Source organism: Culex quinquefasciatus, chromosome 3 (assembly GCF_015732765.1).
Source record: "Culex quinquefasciatus strain JHB chromosome 3, VPISU_Cqui_1.0_pri_paternal, whole genome shotgun sequence".
NCBI classification, from domain to species: Eukaryota; Metazoa; Arthropoda; class Insecta; order Diptera; family Culicidae; genus Culex; species Culex quinquefasciatus.
Window position 1 is genome coordinate 105,700,896 of NC_051863.1, and position 20,907 is coordinate 105,721,802.

Genomic DNA, 20,907 nt, shown 5'->3' on the forward strand with positions numbered 1-20,907 from the left:
TGAGACCCAATTTCGCGGTTTCTCACCGTTTCCCACCTGGGCGTGCGAGTGTGTTAAATATAAACTGGAGCACCACCTTCCAATTTGCATATGTAATCCGAGAGCGAGCGGGTCTGGCCCCGCCATCAGAATCGTAAATATTTATGGGTTTTGCCACCAAACTGCTGCTTCCATTGCTTGATGCTGATTGATCTTACCCAGAAGCCATGTTTTGAGTCCGAATTACTGCATGTCGGAGGGTTGATTGAATTGCTTGCACATGAATAAATTTACTACCCCAAGGCAACTTAATCGCCCTGGTGAAGTGATTATGCTCGATAATCATTAGGCGGTGTACGCTCTTATTAAAGGGTGAAATGACATTATTTAGATTTTTTTGAGAATACAGCAAATCCAACTCCAAGAACGGAGCCAAGAACAAACTCAAATTGAATCATTACAGTATCGCTGATCTCCAGGTCATTGAGCATGACATCAGCCATTCAATTTAACGACCATTTGCCGCGACCCGATAATAATTATTATCGGTTAACCATCCACTCCGTCGCCGTCGTCGTCGCGCCGTGGTGAATGGAAGAGAAGAAACTTCTGTTCACACGCACCACCGTCCCATCGGCGCATAAATATTGGCCCGCAGCAGGTCGCTCATTTTTCAAACCAGAAGAAAGACTAATCTGACAAATTACACACAAGTTCAGAGTTGAGGACCGAAGATGATCTGTTTTGTGCGTGTGGATTAACAATGTATAATTGCCGCGATGGATTGGTAGCTGAGAATTTCTCTAGAAAATCGGTATTTTTGTAAGCTTTTTTATTGATATTTTTTATAAACATTAGATCAAAGATTTCACGCCATGTGGCTGAAAATTTTACACAATTGTCACCCTGTGAACCCAAAACTGCCAAATAAGTTAAATCTATCTGTTCAACGACCTTCAACGTTATTATGTTGAAATTTAAAAAAATCGTTGGTATTTTATACACGGTGTCGTTACGCTTTTGTTTCGTAGATTTCTTTTAAACCATGCAATATTTTTGCAAGCTTTAAAAAGCTTTTTGTAGAACTGAACAAAACCTACAAATTGCTTTTAAAAGATTGCAAAAATGTTGTGTCGTTCCAGAGAAATCAACAAATTAGAAAAACGTAACGCACCGCGTAAAAAGAGGTTCCACTGTTCCACAGAGAATTGAATGAACATTACAACATACAAAAAAATAAATTGCAGAGAACTTCTCAGCACAGATGCACCGCAATAATCATTAATCAAATTGTTTACAACATAATTATCGGAAACTTCAAAAATTACTATTTGAATAAAAGAAAATTTATTCAAACACGCCAAGGCCTAATTTCGGGTCTATTGAGCATTCATTTTGAGAAAAGGTTAATTTACCCGTGCTAACATTTGTTCTCTTCTTTTCTTTCGCATTTACAGGTTCTTCTCGCCCGATGGTCACCGACAGACAGATCGTACGAAATAATGGCTAAGGTGGCTCCACGAGCGCCACCACCAGTAGCAAAACACGAACAACCTGACGCCAGATGAGCCAAAGACGACAGCTTCAATCGTATCGTCCGACGAGAGCCGTCTCCCTGCGCCATGCCAGCCAGAGGAGGAGCCAGAAGACCCAAAAGACCGAAAATTGACGATCAAAATGCTGAAATCGTTGGTCTTGCCACGATACTTCAAGAAGAATAATTATAACATATTAACGCCCCAATTAGCGTCCTCTGACGTGGACCCACGACCGTCGTCAGCACCCACTTTACGGCACGGCAGCACTCGCAAATCCTCGCGATGGTTCCGGGCACCACGGTTGACCTGTTCTCCGCTGACCCGGTGGCATCGCCGACGGCGCGGTTTCTCGGTGCTGCCGACGATGCTGGTCGTCGGCCTGGTGCAGCTGCTGTTGGCCGCCGGACCGCCGCTACCTGGTGGCACCGGTGTGGCCCTGTGCCAGGCGGCGGCTGCCCCGACCCCGGCGGCCAAAGGCACCATCTCGAACTACGGGGCGCCGCGAACCCCCGGCCACACACGTGTTGGCGGGGTTGTCGATTCGGCCAGGATCGCCAACCTCACGCGGCAACACGGCGGTGATCTGTTTTATGCATTTGGTGAGTTTCTAATGGATTCTAACACACAAACTCCACTTGATTTTATGGCCCAGATTTGAATTCAGACTTGACTCTTAGAACATGACAAAAATGTGTAGGACCATGGGCAAACAGAAGTGAATCCCTTCGAATTTCAAATATCAACAGTTTAGTCATTCTTAATGGTTGAAAACGCAACACGGCGAGTTTTAATTCAATCCTCGAAAACCGCATATAAAACATTTGAAAGCTTTTATAAAATAAAAACCGAAAAATTACGAGAACGGGAATAATCAACAATTAGGTAAATTAGCATAATTCTGAAAACAAAAGATTTCTTTGCTTTTAAAATAGGTGTATCAAAATACATTTATGAAACATATTTTCCAAATTTTCTAATTTGAATAACACGTCATTCACGATAAGCACGATCATTTTGATGAGAAATTAGTTTGTGTTTGAAAGTGGGGCAAGAGGAACAATCGCTCGTACGATCGTTATTCTTACAATTTTGATATTTCAAGTAAGTTGTAAGGAAAAAATAAAGTTGTCCAATTTTAGTGAGCACAGCACTTTATCAGTTCCTTTTGGGGTCCTAAACAGCTCCTCAAAGTATGGGTTTGAAAGGTGTTTGTTCAAATGCTTTGTTTTTTTATCGAAATTGTAAAGCACAAAATAAGGCTTAGGGTTCGTTTTGATGCTCTTTTTTTTCAAAATGGCATTTTTTCTAGATCAGTAGGTTCGATTTTGCATGTTAATTTTTTTACCTAATTCTGCTAAGTCCGCGTTGACAAAAAAAATGTCGAATGCATCGGATTCGGGGAAGCATTTTCTATGAGTTACCGATGAGATGTCGGACTTCGCATGTCACAAGTTTTGTTTTGTCGCCGGGTCCAGTGGCGCAGTGGTTAGCCTCTCATCCCAGTAAGGCCTGGGTTCAATTCCGATGGAATTGCGATGTATGGGACCCTAAACCAAGTCGAATGCAACCGGTTTGATCAAAATTGTTCAGTTTTCGATTCTGAGTCGATAAGTATACATGAAGGTGTGTCTCTGAGTTTCAATAAAAAGTTCATTTTTAGAGCAGGATTAAAGCCTTACCTCAGTGAGGAAGGCAAAACCGAAACAAGTAATGATTTTAAAAGTTCGGTTAAATACGGAATTTTAAATGCAAATAAACCTATAATTTGTATTGTTCCCAAGCTTGTTACTTATCCACAATCTCAAAATATTCACTTAACTTTGTCATAATAATTGTCCGCCGCGTATCAAGTAACCGCATCAAAACGACCGAACCTTCACAGCCTGCTTGGGTCCATCGATCGACGAAAAGACCGCGCACGTCCAGGTCGCAATCTCCGACAATGTCATCGCGAAAAATTTGCATTTAGAGCAGAGTTTATCGTCACGATAAATCACTCGCGAGCGCGTCGTCAGTTCACGCTCATCGCGGCTGTTTTTTTATCCGTCCATAAGGTTTAATTATTTTTCCACATAAGTCTGTCAACCGGTCGTTCGGTCTGTCGGTCGGACAAAAGGCCATCAGCCACCAATTTCCAGTAGCACTCAACCCAGGGCCACAGAAGAAATGTAATTAGCATAAATTTTTTACTCCGAAATTCGTCAACCATGGCCAACTTGGATGAGCCACGGGTTGAGGACATTTCACCTTTGTCCGGTCCCGGTCATCATCTCGGGCGGCGGCGCTTCCGACTTTGAGGCCATCGCATCTCTGCCGAGGTGATTGTTTTACGATGGCATCTGAGTTGTCGAAAAGGTCGTAAAGTCGGTAGTCCGAAGACCGCGCGGGGGTTTCCTGCCGGGAAAAGACAAACCTTGGCGCGTGATTTGACAAATGAGGTAACAATTGGCTTCTGATGATGATGGTGATGATGACGAGTGGCCCCCCGACTGACGCCAAGGCAGGGATGGAATTCGATTATTTATCGTTCGAGGGTAAATTGGGCTTTTGTCTGCGTGCTCATCAGCCACATGCTAGTTCTATGTAATTTTAATTTATTCAATTTAAATGCTGCTCATCTATCCACAATATGCTAGCAGTTGTCGAATCGAGTCCAAGGTGCGTGAGAGCAGATGAACATTGGATTTTACACGATGTGATCACTAGGGTGGCCAGTTGTTCCTATTTAAGATTATTTAACTAATACAGCTTGTTTTTTGGGTTATTATAAATTTCAAGTAGAAGATGGGAAAAAACTGAAATACTATCTTTAAGAAATCACAAAAGATACACCCTAGTCTGCCAAAACGAGGCCATGTAATTACTGAATTCCAAATAGTTTGACCTGTTCATTCTCCAGCAATTTATCCGATAAACGAGATTATGCTTGATATTGTTGATAATGTGAAATGCATTGGCCTTGGGCAATTATTACTTTTTTGAGTTATGTTATGTTGATTTTGCTTTGCTTTTTTTTACAACTTTTTGATATTTCCAGTATATTGATACATTTTTAAATACCATCGAATTGCAAATTTTCAGTTAATATCTGTAGAAAAGTACAGCAGTGCAGCACCTACTAATTTCATATTCTCTTTTTTCAGAAAATGAAAAATGTGATACAGATACCTGCGTTGGTTTATCGAGCGGCACAGCTGGTCTATCGATTGGTATAACTCCCATCGCCGGGCAAAATAGTATCAAAGAAATAGGTAAGTGTTTTAGCCACAAATTGCCCACCAACCTAACTCACCAATTTCGAACCTTTCCTCCTCTTCCGGACAGACATGCTGACCGCCGAATCGGAAACCGAGTGTAAGTGCCAGTGTCTACCGCATCTGGCCACTTACCGCGAAGATCTTGGCATCTGCGTGGACGACGTACGAGGTAAGACTTTTTATACCACAGCAGCGTGTGGGGATCATTTGCATTAGGCGTTGCTGAACTTGACCGTAAATAACACCACCTTCGATTACGATCAATAAAAAAGAACGTCCGTCTGTCTTCCACAAAACCCGTAGGATGGTGGTAATCCATTTCTTGATGGGCCTTAAGTTCCGAAAGGGCGCTGCCGACTGCTGTCGGGTGGTACACTTTTATGGAACGAGATTTGCCCACCTTACAATGTAATCTCTTGTTCGAGCGTATTGAAACTAGAGTACATCGCGTGGATAGGAATCAAACGCGTGCCGGTTTGGTTTTTTATTAATTTATGGTGACTTTGCATTACATTGTTGCTAGTCAGATTATGCCTTGGATATGCCGGTAATAACTTTAAACACGCGCAGTTTACAGCGCATACTAAACGATATGCAATTGAGCAATTTGATGGTTATCTATCCGGTTGTTGACCGTGCTATGCAATACAAATGAAAATCTTCGGCTCAGTAAAAGATCAATGACATTTATCTCGTTTGATGTAAGTCAAGGCAACATGGCATCATGATTGATGAGAATTAGGGTGATTCGCTTCTTGTTCATATTGCATGAAATTTTCGGGTTGTATGCAATTGCAATGAACTACCCTAAATCAGAATACTTATAAACTTTGTAAACTTATTAAGGTCGAAAATTCTTTTTTTTTTTTTGAGGAATACCAAAGTTCAACGTTGAAAATTGTTCAATGGTTAAGGCTCTTCATAAAACATCACAAAGTGTTTTTTTTAATCTATGGAATTTATTAGAAATTACTAAGGTTATACTGTTTTCAATTTTATCTTAAAATGTACAATGTTTTTCATTCTGATTCAATTTAGTGTCAAAATGAAACAGTCCGATTTGAAAATGATTGTTCATAATTTTTTAAATGACGCTTTGAAAACAAAAATTAAGCAAAATCAAATCAAATTATTGGCTCTACAGCATTGCCTTGGCGTTCTCGATTGCGTGATTCCTACTCAAAACCAAGTGTCCGAAGGCTTGATTGTTGAGGCAATTACAAACCTCTTTTTACACTTTAGCTTCCCATCCCCCCGGGATTCGAACTGACGACCTTTGGATTGTGAGTCCAACTGCCTACCAGCGACTCCACTGAGGCAGGGCTCAGGGAGACGACTCCTACACCTGGATTGAGCTAACGACCTAACCCTCTAGGTTAGACCGGGGCCAACATTTACTTCCTCGTCCGACGGAAGGCGTTGGTCGTCTCGAAAAATGCCACCAGGACCGTCTGGGATTGAACTCAAGCCGACTGGGTGAGAGGCAACCACGCTTACCCCTACACCACGGTTCCCGGAAATTAATCGAAATAGAAAATAAATGCTTTTGATAGCAATCAAAGTCGCTGCAAATATTTTTCAATGTGTTTTATTATGTTTTTCATGCAGAAAGAAATATGTTATTCAAAATAGGGTGGTCTAAAAAACTCGCTTTTAATAAAAAATGTCCAACCGTTGAAATTGTGAAGCAAAAAGTATCACAAAATTATTACAGTTAAGCTTTTACCGAAAATTAGTAGAAAAACAAAGAATCTTCAAAAATATTTTTTTCCTAAAGTGCATTAATCCTAAAATTGCCCTTTTAAATTAATTATTCAAAAATTAGTTATTATACATAGTTATTAGTATACTGCCCATGTTCGCATAAATGTCCCATATGCAAAAAAAGCAAGCTGAGAAAAACGCTAAACAAGTTTGTCCCACACATAAGGCTACGTGTTAAGTTTTCACGAAAAAACTGGATTTCCTCCTGATTTCTAGAACAAAGTACTGGATGTTATAGGCTCTTTTGAAAGAGCACACGATTTTGAACCAAACTGCATCAAAAACTCAAAGGTGACGAAAATGCATATGGGACATTTATGCGATCATGGGCAGTAATATTTGACGAAAAAGATGTTGTTAAATGCATCACTTGTTTTCAAAAATTTAAGGTATTGACAGAAACAATTTTGTTTGCGAAAACAAAAACTTTTTGCGGTACTGTGCTTAAAAATTCCACAAAACTTATTTAATAACGTCATGATTCGAAATCCGGACACTTAGTACCATATTATTTTTGTTATAGCTGGCAAAAAATCATGTAATAAGTTGGAAATGTAGAAATATCAACAGTCAGTTTTAAGAGAATGCATGCAAAATATGTCTTTTCTAACAATTTTTCATCAGAATTTGAAAATTAAAATGACTTGTTGTGCTTCGAATCCCGGACAGTGTTAAAAGCTGATTCTAAATTCGGACACTTTTGCTTCGAATTCCGGACACTCGATTTTGCTTATGAATCGCACAAATTTGGACTGAAATGTTAGTGAATGGCATTCTTTAAGCCAGCCTCAAATAAGCTGTTAACATCAAAACAATCGATAGTTTATATAAAAATTTGCTAGAATTTAAGGAAATCAAAAACATAAATTTCTGCTTTGCTTTCCCTGTGTTTCGGATGACTATGAAATATTTCCGTTGAAATGTTTCACATTTTTGGTAAACTTATAATTTTATTTTATTTAATTGTTTTGGCATTAACTACAGCGTTCAAACAAACTTGAAATGAAAGTTGGTGTTAGAATTAATCAAATAACACAGTTTTGACATTAATAATGCGAACTTATATCCAAATAATTGATAAAACAAGTTGAAGTGTCCGGGTTTCGAAGCGTCCGGGAATTCGAATCATGACGTTACAAACTTAATTATTTTTCAACTCTTTCAATCATGCCTAATCATTCTTTAACGCTGGATTATGCATTTTAAATTGTTTTCAGTTGATTCCACACCTAAGTTCGCTGTAATTTAAAAGATTTTTGAAAAAAATATTTTTGCCCCCTGGTTATTTCGAGCTATAATTGAAGGAGGGGTCCTATGTACAAAGGAAACCCATGGCGCATTGCTTGTTTTGAAAAAAGTAGTCTAGTAACATCCTCTGGACATTTTTCAGTGGATAGGGGAGATTGAAAAAACTTAATCCCCAGGGACACTTGATCCCTAGCCTGCATCTTTTTTGCGTGTGGGTAAAAAAATATGTTATGTTCTAGAAAGTTTTGCGAAAGTGACTCAAACGCTCTATATAACAAAAAGTTTTTTTTTATGTTTTGATTGAGTCCATGTTGTTGGCAAATTTTAGCGTGACACACTTTATGGACGCCTTTGACAATAAAAATTGAGCTACTTAACCATTGAGTCGTGCATTTAAATGAAAATCCTGAGTTCGCTGATTTTAATACTGAGAAGGACGCAAAAAAGTGTGTAGGGTAGAGTAGTCATCAATGAGACACGGGGAACAATGATAAAATGGCTCTCACAAGTCGTAGTTTCAACCAATCAGGCTCATATTTGGGGGAAAGGTGTGTCTACTGGATACACGTCTGCCATTATAGTGGCTTTGGTTATGGACGCTCCCCTTGAAAAGTCATTCATAAATGTTTGATTCTGGGGTGTAAAAGTAAATTATAGACAAAAATTACTTTTTCGCTCGTAGGCTGCCATTAACACCAAAACTAATATTTCTTCAAATTTCTTTCGACGTTCCATAGGGATTGAGTTGGGCTACAATGTCCTTTCATTTGGTTTGGCCAAAATTTAGAATATACCCAGTTTCCAGGACTGTCTCATTGTTCCCCAATCATTTCAGCTCATGGGTAACAATGAGACACTTTGATTTTTCTTCATTAAACTTTTCAATATCTATGGAAATCTTTCAAAACATGAATTAAAAGTGATTTTTGGCATATTTATAGAGTTTTAACTTCATTTAATCAAAAATACAAAGTTATTTGGTATAAATATACGAATTTTACAAAATTTAAATACTTTTTAGTATAACTTTTGTTAATCAAAGTTTCATGTTGGCAAAATTGCTCTAAAATGTTCAAGGCAAGTTATCTGCAATGGAACAATACAAAAACATGATGTTTTACTAGAAAAATCTTGATTTTCGTAGTGTGTCTCATTGTTCCCCAGCCGTCTCATTGTTCCTGCCAAGTGCGTCTACAATGAGACAGTTGAATAACTCTGGCTGTAGATGTCGGATCGATCTCATATTTTGGTCAATGTTAGAACACATTAAAAGAAAGAAAATGCAACAAAAGCTCATTAAAACATGCTGATGAAAAAATGAGAAAAATCTTTGAAAGTTGAAAACCAAAAGTGTCTCATTGATGACTACCCTACCCTATGTGTGAAAATAGGCATTCGATGCCCTCTCCCGGACACGTTTAATAGAGTCACTACAGAAGCTGTTAACGTCGATTTCGTTACAGAACAACATTCACACTTTGTAATCACTTAACAGCTGGAAAACTTGCTAACACTGTGAACGTTTTCCAGTTTTCCAATTAGCGGTGTCCAACCTCAAATTGATTTCAAATTTTCCTTAATGGATGAGGCGGAAAAACCCAGACCAACTATAAAATCGCATTACCTGGAACATTGCAATTCGCTCTTCTGAAAGTGCTTTCCAGACCACCGGTCATCTGATCTAGTTCTACCCAAACCACAGCTCTCAACCTGCCACAAACCGCTCTGATGATGATGATAATGGCTGATGGGCGCGCCGTGGTCCATGAAGAGTTATGAATGAACGCGCACCACATTATGGCACTCGTGTTCGTAGGTGGTATCTTCACCACATCTCATCTCATGATGGTCATCACCGCACAGAGCAGTTGCAAGTTGGTATCAAAGCAGAACGTGTTGGTCAGTTGGGGGTGTGGATAGACCCAGTTCACCAACCATTCAAGGGGCGCGTCCATGAATTACGTGGCGTTGATTAAAAAACAAGGTTTTTACCAACACGCGTTTACATCGAAAAAGGAACAAAAGTATGAAAATTTTAAATCACGTAATCTTTGGATCATCATCAACCAACAGGCTGTCAGAAGCAATAGCATAGGGTGTGTAATTGATCTTTCCAGGTTGCGTCGACGTTGTGCGACCACGCCGTTTAAATGTGTTCAAATAAATATGAGAGCAAATAATGGTTAAAGTTGAATGGCTAGTTTTTCAGGTTCTAGCCCGCTGGCTAATCGTGGCTGGGTGGTGACTGTTTGCAGAATGCCACCGCAGAATGAAATGAGGGCCGATTGATGCGCATCATCATCATTAAAGCTTCTGAGTGCGCAGCGCACATCAGCTTGAGGCTGCTGTGCACTTGTGCTTTTTAGTTGGACGAGTTTTTGTTTGGTTCTGGTTCAGCAACTGCAGCAGCAAAAAAAAGCAGAACCAGCAAAAAGCAACAGGTGTGCGCAGTATGATTTCTTGTAACTACTTTTTCCAATCATCATTTGTTGAAAAATTACGGTGTGAGGTAGTTTTCGTAATGGAATGTTTCACAAGAGAATTTATCTCAATTGGTTCGTTAAATGGAATGGTCTTAGAAAATTATTAATTCAACGATGACAAAGGGTTATCCTTCCCAGTCTTCAATTTCCCAAAAAAATCTGTTTTATTTTTTTCATTTGGATCAAACTTTGTCCATCGATTCCTTATGTTTGGGGCTGTCCATAGAAAAGTGCTACCGTAACGATACACCTCACAATCATATCGAAATGCTACGATGTTGAGAGTCAAGATTTTTGAACATTTCGATACTTTTCGAGCATTTTTTGGCAAAAACGTACCTCAAATATTGACAGCTGCCAAAATGACAGGATTTGTTCTGGGAACGATATTTTTTAGTGAAGTTACCTTAAGATGTCCGCTACATAAAACTTTATATAGAATTAAGATTCATTGAAAACAACTTAAGAAATTGCAAAATTCGTAGAAAACACCTTGACCTAATGTCACCCTCACTGCAAATATTGAACATCTAAATCTGAAGAAGAGATTTTTTGATCGATTTGGTGTCTTCGGAAAAATAGCAATTTTTAAATAATTTTTTTATTACAAAAACTCGATTATGACAAACTTTATGGATATGTTTTAGAGGAAAAACGGCTTTTGAAAGCAACGAAAAATTCACCCGATACTCCAAAAATCATTTATGGATGTAAAATCAAACTTGTTTTATCCATGAAAATCTCATGTTTTTTCATGAAATTTTTATAAAAAATATCGTTTTTCAGTGTGCATAAAACAAACATCTAGTTTGTAAACATGGTAGCCAATGTTTTAAGCTAAAAACACTAATATACATTTTTTTCAGCCGCCTCAATATGGATCCAGTTGCACTCCAGAATCACATTTGAGAAGGGCTAAAGCCGTTCACAACCAGTGGTAGGGTCACGGGGAAGTGGATGGGAATGTTAGTCCGATACTTGAGTGATAGAGACCGCCCAATCGACTGCGACAAAGTATCACATGAGTTTTGAGGGGGCTAATAGATGGGTATGAGATCAGGATTCACGAGTGGCAGTGATGTGACCATGTTTATCGATTGAACATTTCAAATCTTAGGCAACCGACTGCGGAAAGATAAATAAATGATTATTTAAAAAGTTTTTTAATCGAACGTGTGCCAACCAAGCAGTAGTGCTATCTGTTGGAGTTACCAGTATATTTTTACTGTTTTTTTTTTAAATTCAGATAACGCGAGCAAATTTCAAAAATAGTAAATAAAAGACACTTTACTCTTCATAAAATTGATAGTTTGATGAGTTAATACTAAAACTGCCAGTTGGAATACATTATTATGATCAACAAATATAAACGAAAAGAAAACAGGGTAACCGATTGGAATGAAATTAAAACAATAACTTAAGTGAACTAAACCAGCAGCGTGCCTTCCAATCAACGATTATAAAAGAATGACGCTACTCAGATTCGAATCAAAAAATTAAATAAAAAGTGCGCTAGTGGTCTATCCAAAATTTCAGCGTGTCTTTCGATAAACGATTCTATAGAAATGAGTTTTTCATCGTGAAAATTATAAAAAAAAAACTAAAAAAAGTTATCTTAATTAAAGCACAAAAAACACCAATCACTGAACAAATGAAAAAATGACGCTCGAAACACGAATAATCCTGTAACGCGTGCGCGCTGCCCCATCATCCAAATTTGACTCAAAAATTGCCTTAGATGTTACAAAAAAAACAACTAATTGAAAATGCATAATAGAGCAACACTCCTGAAAACACACAAAAATCATTTACTAAAACATGGTGGTCTGAACGTCCAAATTTTCTAAAACCAATCGCCAGAATCAATTCTCCAGACAATTTTACATAAATGTCTCCATATTGACCATAGTCCCAAGTCCAATCCTTGTGAAGATACAGCGGTTTAAAAGTAAAAATGTTGAAAAAACAAAGGTTTTGGCAATTTTTCGCCAATTTCTTTATGTGAAACTTCATTTTCTGTTTCGCAAATATTTTTACCGGAAGGCTCGTCTAATTTCCAATAAATTTGTTGAAAGAAACGTGGCGAGTTCAAATCGGTTGAAACGGCTCGGAATTGAGAACTTAAAAAAAAGATATTTATTTGCGCAAATCGACAAAAATAGTCACTTTTTGGACCACCATAACACGGCGTAGGTCACGATAATGGCAAAAAAAGATAGGGGAATGTGTAACATGCTAAGGAAATGCTCGTTATAACCCGTTAAAAACGTTAAAAAATCTGTCGGATTTTTTATAATCATCTTATTCCAGGTCTTGACTAAGACTTTGATAGAACATGTTTTTTTAAAAATCCTGTTTTTAATGAAAAAAAAAATATTTTAAAAATTTTGATTTTCCGTACGTTCTACTCAATTAGTGGGGCAAGACGAACAATCCGTTGGGGCAAGAGGATCAATACATGAAACAACATGTTAATTTGCTAACAATTGAACTGTTATCACATAGATACATCGGATTAGAATGTATTTGAAACGTTTCTTTAATTTTTAGATTAAATAATAATATTTTACTATAAATTTGATTGTTAATATCACTTTTTTATGTACCGTAAACTGGGGTCAATCGGGACACATGGGGCGAATTGGGTCAGCAGTTTTAACCATGTTGGAGCACAGTATTTTGATTTTTCTGGTTGGTTTCGGTTAGAACAGACTCAGGCCAACAAAATGTGTACATCCATTTCCAAATTTAAAAGCTTTAAGTGCTCTAAAAACGGCTGTCCCTATTCAGACTGTAGTCCCGATTCACCCCAGGTTACGGTGTAGATTTTTTTAACAATTTTTTATCAGTTTTTGATAGAGGTGGACAAAACCGCTCTTTTTTAGGAGCCGCTCATTTTCGCTCGCTCTTAAAAATTAGCCGCTCTTTTGAACGGTTATTTCGCTCTTTTTCAAAAAATTGTGATTTTTGATGTTTTTTATTAGACTTTATTAGACATTATCTTTTAAAAAAATCTAAAAACAAGAAGATTCGCTTCAAAATCATATATCTAATCGTTCGAATAATTGGATGGGAAAAGCACCCTAAGTTAAATCTAAAGTTTTGGAGAACATGCTCTTAATTTTACAAAATTGCGCTTATTTCTGCTAAAATGAATAAATTTTTATCATGAAAAAATGTAATTTAAACTCTTTTCTACATTCTTATTTAATTAAAAAGTATATAAATGCCAAAGTCAAATCGGACAAGAGGAGTTAGGATATGGTTATTTGTTATTTTTTAGGCAAAATTTTCCCATTGAAGCATTTTGAATTACTCAAATTTGTACTCGTAAGCGGTAGATCGGGGTTCAAATCCCGGCTCGGACCAACACAACTGGTGATTTTTTCCCTTCTGGAATCGGTTGCTTAGTAAAGGGGCGGTAGTGTATCGTCACAAACTGGACCTTATCACGACACCTTAGGGAGGCGACCTATGGAATGTTAACATTAACCTTAACATGTTAACATTAAGTTGAGAATGAAACTGCCACTGAATCCACTTTGTAAATGCCGGCCCCGATACTCTTCAAGGGTGTTCCCCGCAGGAATTGGGAAAGATTTACTTACAAATGTGTACTTCGGTACATAGCTCTGACAAATTTGTCAAAATTTATAAGCGTTGAATTTTAAAATCACGTTTCCAATGAATAAACAAATTTTAAAATAGACAAAAGTTTAAAAATGATTCCATCTTGGAACGGATTTTTAAAAAGACCAGAGTTTCAAAAAGAACCGCGGCTCTTTTTTTGTGAGCCATGGTTCGTTCGCTCTTTTTTGCCCACCTCTAGATTTTGAGTACGTTTATATATTTATTTCCCAATAAAAATTCGTAATTGTTTCCATACTAAACATCCATATGGTAAACTTGCCCCACCTGAACAAGATTTTTTAAAAGCTCTCAACAAAAATAACGAAAAGTTAAATCATACTTTATAATAGGTGCAAGTCGTTGATAGAGACACTACTGATCTAGAAAAAATAGTGTTTTGATGAAATGAGCCTTAAAACGAACCCTAAGCCTTATTTTGGACTTTCCAAAACTTATAAAAAAACTAACTTAATCCACCTATGTGGTTGGAGCCTTCCTCACAACAATGGCTGTACACAAGTTTCATCTATTTTTTAGATCCGGCTTCAAAAAAGTACATCAATATCACTTAAGTGGCCATATCTCGAGACAGGGTTGCCAGATCTTCAATGTTTTGCACTCGTTGGAAAGGTCTTTTGATAACCTAACCAACAATGAGTCGGATAGTGGAGCCGAACATAGTTTACATACATTTAAGTGAGATCCGGCTTCAAAAAAGTACATCAATATCACTTAAGGGGCCATATCTCGAGACAGGATTGCCAGATCTTCAATGTTTTAGACTCGTTGGAAAGGTCTTTTGATAATCTAACCAACGATGGGTCGGATGATGGACCCGGACATAGTTTACATACATTTAAGTGAGATCCGGCTTCAAAAAAGTACATCAATATCACTTAAGAGGCCATATCTCGAGACAGGGTTGCCAGATCTTCAATGTTTTAGACTCGTTGGAAAGGTATTTTGATAACTTAACCAACTTTGGGTCGGATAGTGGAGCCGGACATAGTTTACAAACAATTAAGTGAGATCCGGCTTCAAAAAAGTACATCAATATCACTTAAGGGGCCATATCTCGAGACAGGGTTGCTAGATCTTCAATGTTTTAGACTCGTTGGAAAGGTCTTTTGATAATCTAACCAACGATGGGTCGGATGATGGACCCGGACATAGTTTACATACATTTAAGTGAGATCCGGCTTCAAAAAAGTACATCAATATCACTTAAGTGGCCATATCTCGAGACAGGGTTGCCAGATCTTCAATGTTTTGGACTCGTTGGAAAGGTCTTTTGATAACCTAACCAACGATGGGTCGGATGATAGACCCGGACATAGTTTACATACAGTTAAGTAAGATCCAAATATATGTGAAAACACATTTTTATACATAACTTTTGAACTACTTATCGAAACTTCAATCTGTATAAAACTCGATCTATGGGACCCTAAACCAAGTCGAATGCAACAAGTTCGGGTCAAATCGGTTCAGCCAGTGCCGAGAAACATGAGCTAGTTTGTTGGTCACATACATACATACACACACACATACACACACACATACACACACACATACACACAGACATTTGTTCAGTTTTCGATTCTGAGTCGATATGTATACATGAAGGTGGGTCTACGACGTTTTTATACGAAGTTCATTTTTAGAGCAGGATTATAGCCTTACCTCAGTGAGGAAGGCAAAATACTAAGGTTTTGACAAAAAATTCATTGAATCAAAAGTCCCACCCGTGTGGATCAAACGGACCGCGCACAGGACTCACAATCCAGAGGTCGCCGGTTCGAATCCCGCGGCGGGCGCTCTAAAATTCTTTGTGTAAAAATGGGTATTCGGCGCCGTCGCTCCGTGCCATACTTTCATACACTTAGGAGCCCAGGGCGGCGAAGTCCTTGTAGATAAAAGGAAGACACTAGTGGTTGGTACTAGCAATGGTGGCCGACAGCTATAAAGTCAACTTCGTTTTTTTTTTTCATTGAATTTTATGCCCTGTGGTGTTTACGTCGCTTTGGCGGTTATTTGGTAGTAGAATCAGCTAATTGCATTGCTAGCATCAATTCCTCATACTGGAAATAATCAAAAGTGTAAAAATTACGGCCGTACGAGCGATTGTTTCTCATATGGTCGTCTTGCCCCACCTTCCCCTACGGATCGAATTTGTTTGATTCATCAATCAACAAAATAAAAAAAAAACATGGAATGAGATTATTTCTAGATTACTTTTTCAAAACAACCAATGCGCCATTGAACAACCAATGTACATAGGACCTTTTAAAAAAGTAAGCGAGATTTCTGGAATCAATATGAAAGCCATCGGCAACTCATTTTCCCACAAAGAGCAACTTCAGATGTTCATTGGCGATTGCAGGTAAATACTCAACCTGCTCTTAACCATCTCTGCTCAGAAAATGCCACCAATTTACGACCCCAAACAACTTGAAGCGGTTTTTAAATAGTGTCAGTCAATTTGAATGCCAACTAATAGAGCCATTTTTCCCTTCAGTTTGTCCAGTCTGTGGGGACTTGCTTAGCACAGCTGGACGGGTAATTTTAAGCCAAGCCAACACACCTGCTCAGCAAGCGCGTCCATTAGAAATATGGGATTTATCTTTCCAAGAAGCGAACCCCTCCAAGTCATAAGTAACTGTAGAAGAAAGCAAAACGACGCAGCGTGCTGCACAATCGCGCGGAAATTTACGAGACAAACCCGGCGGCGAAGAATAGTTACTGAATCATATTTCCAGCCCCAAGAAGCAGCAATCCGTTTGGCTTTGAGCCATTCTGCGAGCGCGTTACATGCTTACACACTTAATCCGCCAATGATAACCGATTAGGGGAGAGCTCTGGAGAGGGCTCATTATTCATAACTCTATTTGAATGTCTACGGAGAGGAACCTTCCGGTCAAGTGCCCACTCAGTCAAGTTTGGTTCTACTCTTATCTCTTCTAACCTTACACTCAGTTTCAGTAAAAAGTAGACAAAACAGAAGGATTTTGTAAACATGTCTCTACTATAAATAATAGTTTTAAAATAATTTTAGGATGAATACTGTGATAATTTCAAAATTGAAGAGATTTTATAATATTTATAATACTTCTTTTTGGGAACTGAGTAAAAACTTCGTGTGAACAATTTTAGACAATAAGCCTTTTGCACCGGAGGTCAATCTGGCCAGTGGTCCCAAGGAGAACCAAAAAGGGTAGGATAATGCTTTGCTATATTATCTCAATTAATAAATTATCTGACCAAATGACAAGTGAGAATTTATCGGCGCCTCAGCCATTCCCAATCCCCTCGGCTCCCAGTCCCGTTTGAAATGTGTGAACGCAGCCCTGCGCTTTCGATTAACTTGGCTCAACCGCGTGCAAATAATTCATACTTAAGGCGAAGTGTAGATAATCCACGGCCATCAGCGCGCGGGTTGCATTGGTGCGAAACATTAACTAGCCAACATTAGTGCTGCTCACCTTCTTCATAAAATGGTATGTTGGTCATCCGCATCGGTGAGATAATGGACAACAATTTATCGCAAGTGTAATAAATTTATAAAGAACTGCAAGATACTCTTTGCACATAAATAACACACTTTTTATCAGAAGATAATCCTCTCCTCATAGAAAACGATTTCAAATATTGAATCTGATGACTTGAAAGGGTTCGCTATTTATCAATTGATGTCTTTTTAGAACTAACAAATTGTTCTCTCAGAACACGAAACGAAAACGAAAACTTTTTTAATAAAGCCGTCTTTAGTTTCCACAAGTTTTCAAAACTGCCAAAATTATGCTAACGGATTCCAATGGATTTGGCAACGACAGCTAAGAATGCATGTTGCATTCATCATAATTTTCACATTTACAGCATTTTATTCCATATAATGACATGTACAGCTAAAGAACACATTACCAGTTTAATGACCAGCAGGGCAGTGTCGCCGCGGCTACCGAGAACGTGTTTTCCAAAGAGTCACTTTTATGCCCTTCCGAAATGACTTGTTCTGCCACCAGGCCAGCACAAAAGTGGCGGCGGCGGCAGCACGTTGTCGTTGGCAGCAGCAGCTTTGCATAAAAATGCTCTCTTTATTGAAGTAAAACCTTTTTTAATTATCACCGTGGCGACAAATTCCATCTCTTCGATGTCTGTATAGGAAGCTTGATTTGAACTTTTGTTCAACTCCAAGTGGATTAATTTTGTATTGAAAGCCAACTAGCTCTGTGGAAAGAAACAATTCACATTTGATTTGATATCGCAATCAGGAAACAGGTTGTTTACGAGAATAATATCATAATAGAGTGCCATCAATGACTCAAAAGTTGACTTGATAGCATGCATTTGGAGAAAACCTCAGAAATCACAATTGATCACAAAAACCTTGAAAACATATCGAAAATTTCTCTTGTCTTTTCAATATCTAACTTTTTTTAACTCTGTGGAATTTTATTTTAAAATGCGATGCAAAATCTGTAACCGTATGATTATGATTTTTGGAAACAAATAGTAGTTTATGCAACAAGTTGCAAAAAGAGAATTTTTCAGCACGAGTCGTACATTTATCCAACGAGGTTCATCGAGTTGGAAAAATACGAAGAGTGCTTAAAAAATAATGTTTTGCAACGAGTTCCTTACAACATTTTTTGCAATTCCAAAAAACACACACTGAATGAAATTTTATGTCAAATTTTCATTTTTTTTTTTTGTAAATAAATCGTTTAAATCAAAAAAATGTTGAAAAGTTGTTACTTTTTTACTTTGAGTGCTGTAAAGTAGAACTTTTCAGCATTTATTTTGAAAAGTGTAGCTATTCGATTCTGTTATTTTTGGTACAGAAAAGTAGGCTATTTCGTCGTTCAAGAATGACAGGAAAAGTAAGTCGTGAAACTACGAACTTTTCTTGTCACTCTCGAACGATGAAACAGCCTACTTTTCTCTTCCAAAATCAAAAAAATTGAATAGACAACAACAAATGCTGGAAAGTTCTACATTACAGCACTAAAATGGATGCTGAAAAGTTGAAAATTTCAGCACTTGTTTTTAAAACAGTATTTCAACATTGTTTTGATTTAAACGGTGAATTGACTAAATACATAGACATCAGACTTACAATTCCGTTCAAAAGGTGTTTCCGTGAACCTCGTTGGGTTAATGTACAACTCGTGCTGAATAAATCTTCTTTTTGCAACAATAAATAAATACAATTTAGAAAATATCGAATTTTCTGTACTGAGACGAAATATGAAATAGTAAATTTTTCAGCACTCGAATAAGGGCAACGAAAAACTTTTCGACATTTTGCCTTCCTCTCTGAGGTAAGGCTATAATCCTGCTCTAAAAATGAACATTTTATTAAAAGCTCGAAGACCCACCTTCATGTATACATATCGACTCAGAATCGAAAACTGAACAAATGTCTGTGTGTGTGTATGTGTGTGTGTGTGTGTGTGTGTGTGTGTATGTGTGTGTGTATGTATGTATGTGACCAAAATTCTCACTGAGTTTTCTCAGAACTGCCTGAACCGATTTTGACCAAACCAGTTGCATTCTACTTGGTTTAGGGTCTCATACATCGCTATTGAATTGTTTGAAGTTTCGATAACTAGTTCAAAAGTTATGTATAAAAATGTGTTTTCACATATATCCGGATCTCACTTAAATGTATGTAAACGATGTCCGGATCCATCATCCGACCTATCGTTGGTTAGGTAATTGAAAGACCTTTCCAACGAGTCCACAACATTGAAGATCTGGCAACCCTGTCTCGAGTTATGACCACTTAAGTGATATATTTGTACTTTTTTGATGCCGGATCTCACTTAAATGTATGTAAACGATGTCCGGATCCATCATCCGACCTATCGTTGGTTAGGTAATTGAAAGACCTTTCCAATGAGTCCACAACATTGAAGATCTGGCAACCCTGTCTCGAGTTATGACCTCTTAAGTGATATATTTGTACTTTTTCGATGCCGGATCTCACTTAAATGTATGTAAACGATGTCCGGATCCATCATCTGACCAATCGTTGATTAGGTAATTGAAAGACCTTTCTAACGAGTCCACAACATTGAAGATCTGGCAACCCTGTCTCGAGTTATGACCACTTAAGTGATATATTTGTACTTTTTTGATGCCGGATCTCACTTAAATGTATATAAACGATGTCCGGATCCATCATCCGACATATCGTTGGTTAGGTAATTGAAAGAACATTCCAACGAGTCCACAACATTGAAGATATGGCAACCCTGTCTCGAGTTATGACCTCTTAATCGATATATTTGTACTTTTTCGATGCCGGATCTCACTTAAATGTATGTAAACGATGTCCGGATCCATCATCCGATCCATCGTTGGTTAGGTAATTGAAAGGCCTTTCCAACGAGTCCACAACATTGAAGATCTGGCAACCCTGTCTCGAGTTATGACCTCTTAAGTGATATATTTATACTTTTTCGATGCCGTATCTCCCTTAAATGTATGTAAACGATGTCCGGATCCATCATCCGACATATCGTTGGTTAGGTAATTGAAAGACCTTTCTAACGAGTCCAAAACATTGAAGAACTGGCAACCCTGTATCGAGTTATTACCACTCAAGTTATATCTGTGTACTTATTTTTCTGGATCTAAAAATATAGCTGAAGTATGTGTCCAAACCACTCATATTACCCATTGTTGGTAAAAAGTGAGGAAGGCTCCAACCACATAGGTGGATCAAGTTAATTTTTATTTTGGTGATGCCGTTTTAATAAAATGGTAGAAAAAGTAAGAGTTTTCAAAACGGAACAGCAAAAAAAATATCTACAGTTATTTCGAAAAAATGCAACGTTTTAAATAAATGCCCCTTTAAGTAATTATTACCTTCTATAAAATGTTGATTTTAACTTGTTTGGAAAACATAACAAACTATAGTTTGATACTGCTGAGCCCAAGTAGCAACAAGTTTTGGGAGTTTTACAAAAGCTTTTTAAAATAGCTACAGTCATCCCACATATT

The 20,907-nt window shown here is 37.8% G+C and overlaps 1 protein-coding gene across 1 annotated transcript in view; it reads left to right on the forward strand.

Moving 5' to 3' along the window:
• The window catches only part of LOC6030859, a 142,544-nt gene that overhangs the window by 70,025 nt on the left and 51,612 nt on the right, over nucleotides 1-20,907 (forward strand). The window contains 3 exon segments of the mRNA XM_038264496.1: nucleotides 1,437-2,116; nucleotides 4,661-4,768; nucleotides 4,842-4,943. Of these exon segments, the coding sequence (XP_038120424.1) occupies nucleotides 1,657-2,116; nucleotides 4,661-4,768; nucleotides 4,842-4,943 (670 nt within the window). The 5' untranslated portion in view covers nucleotides 1,437-1,656.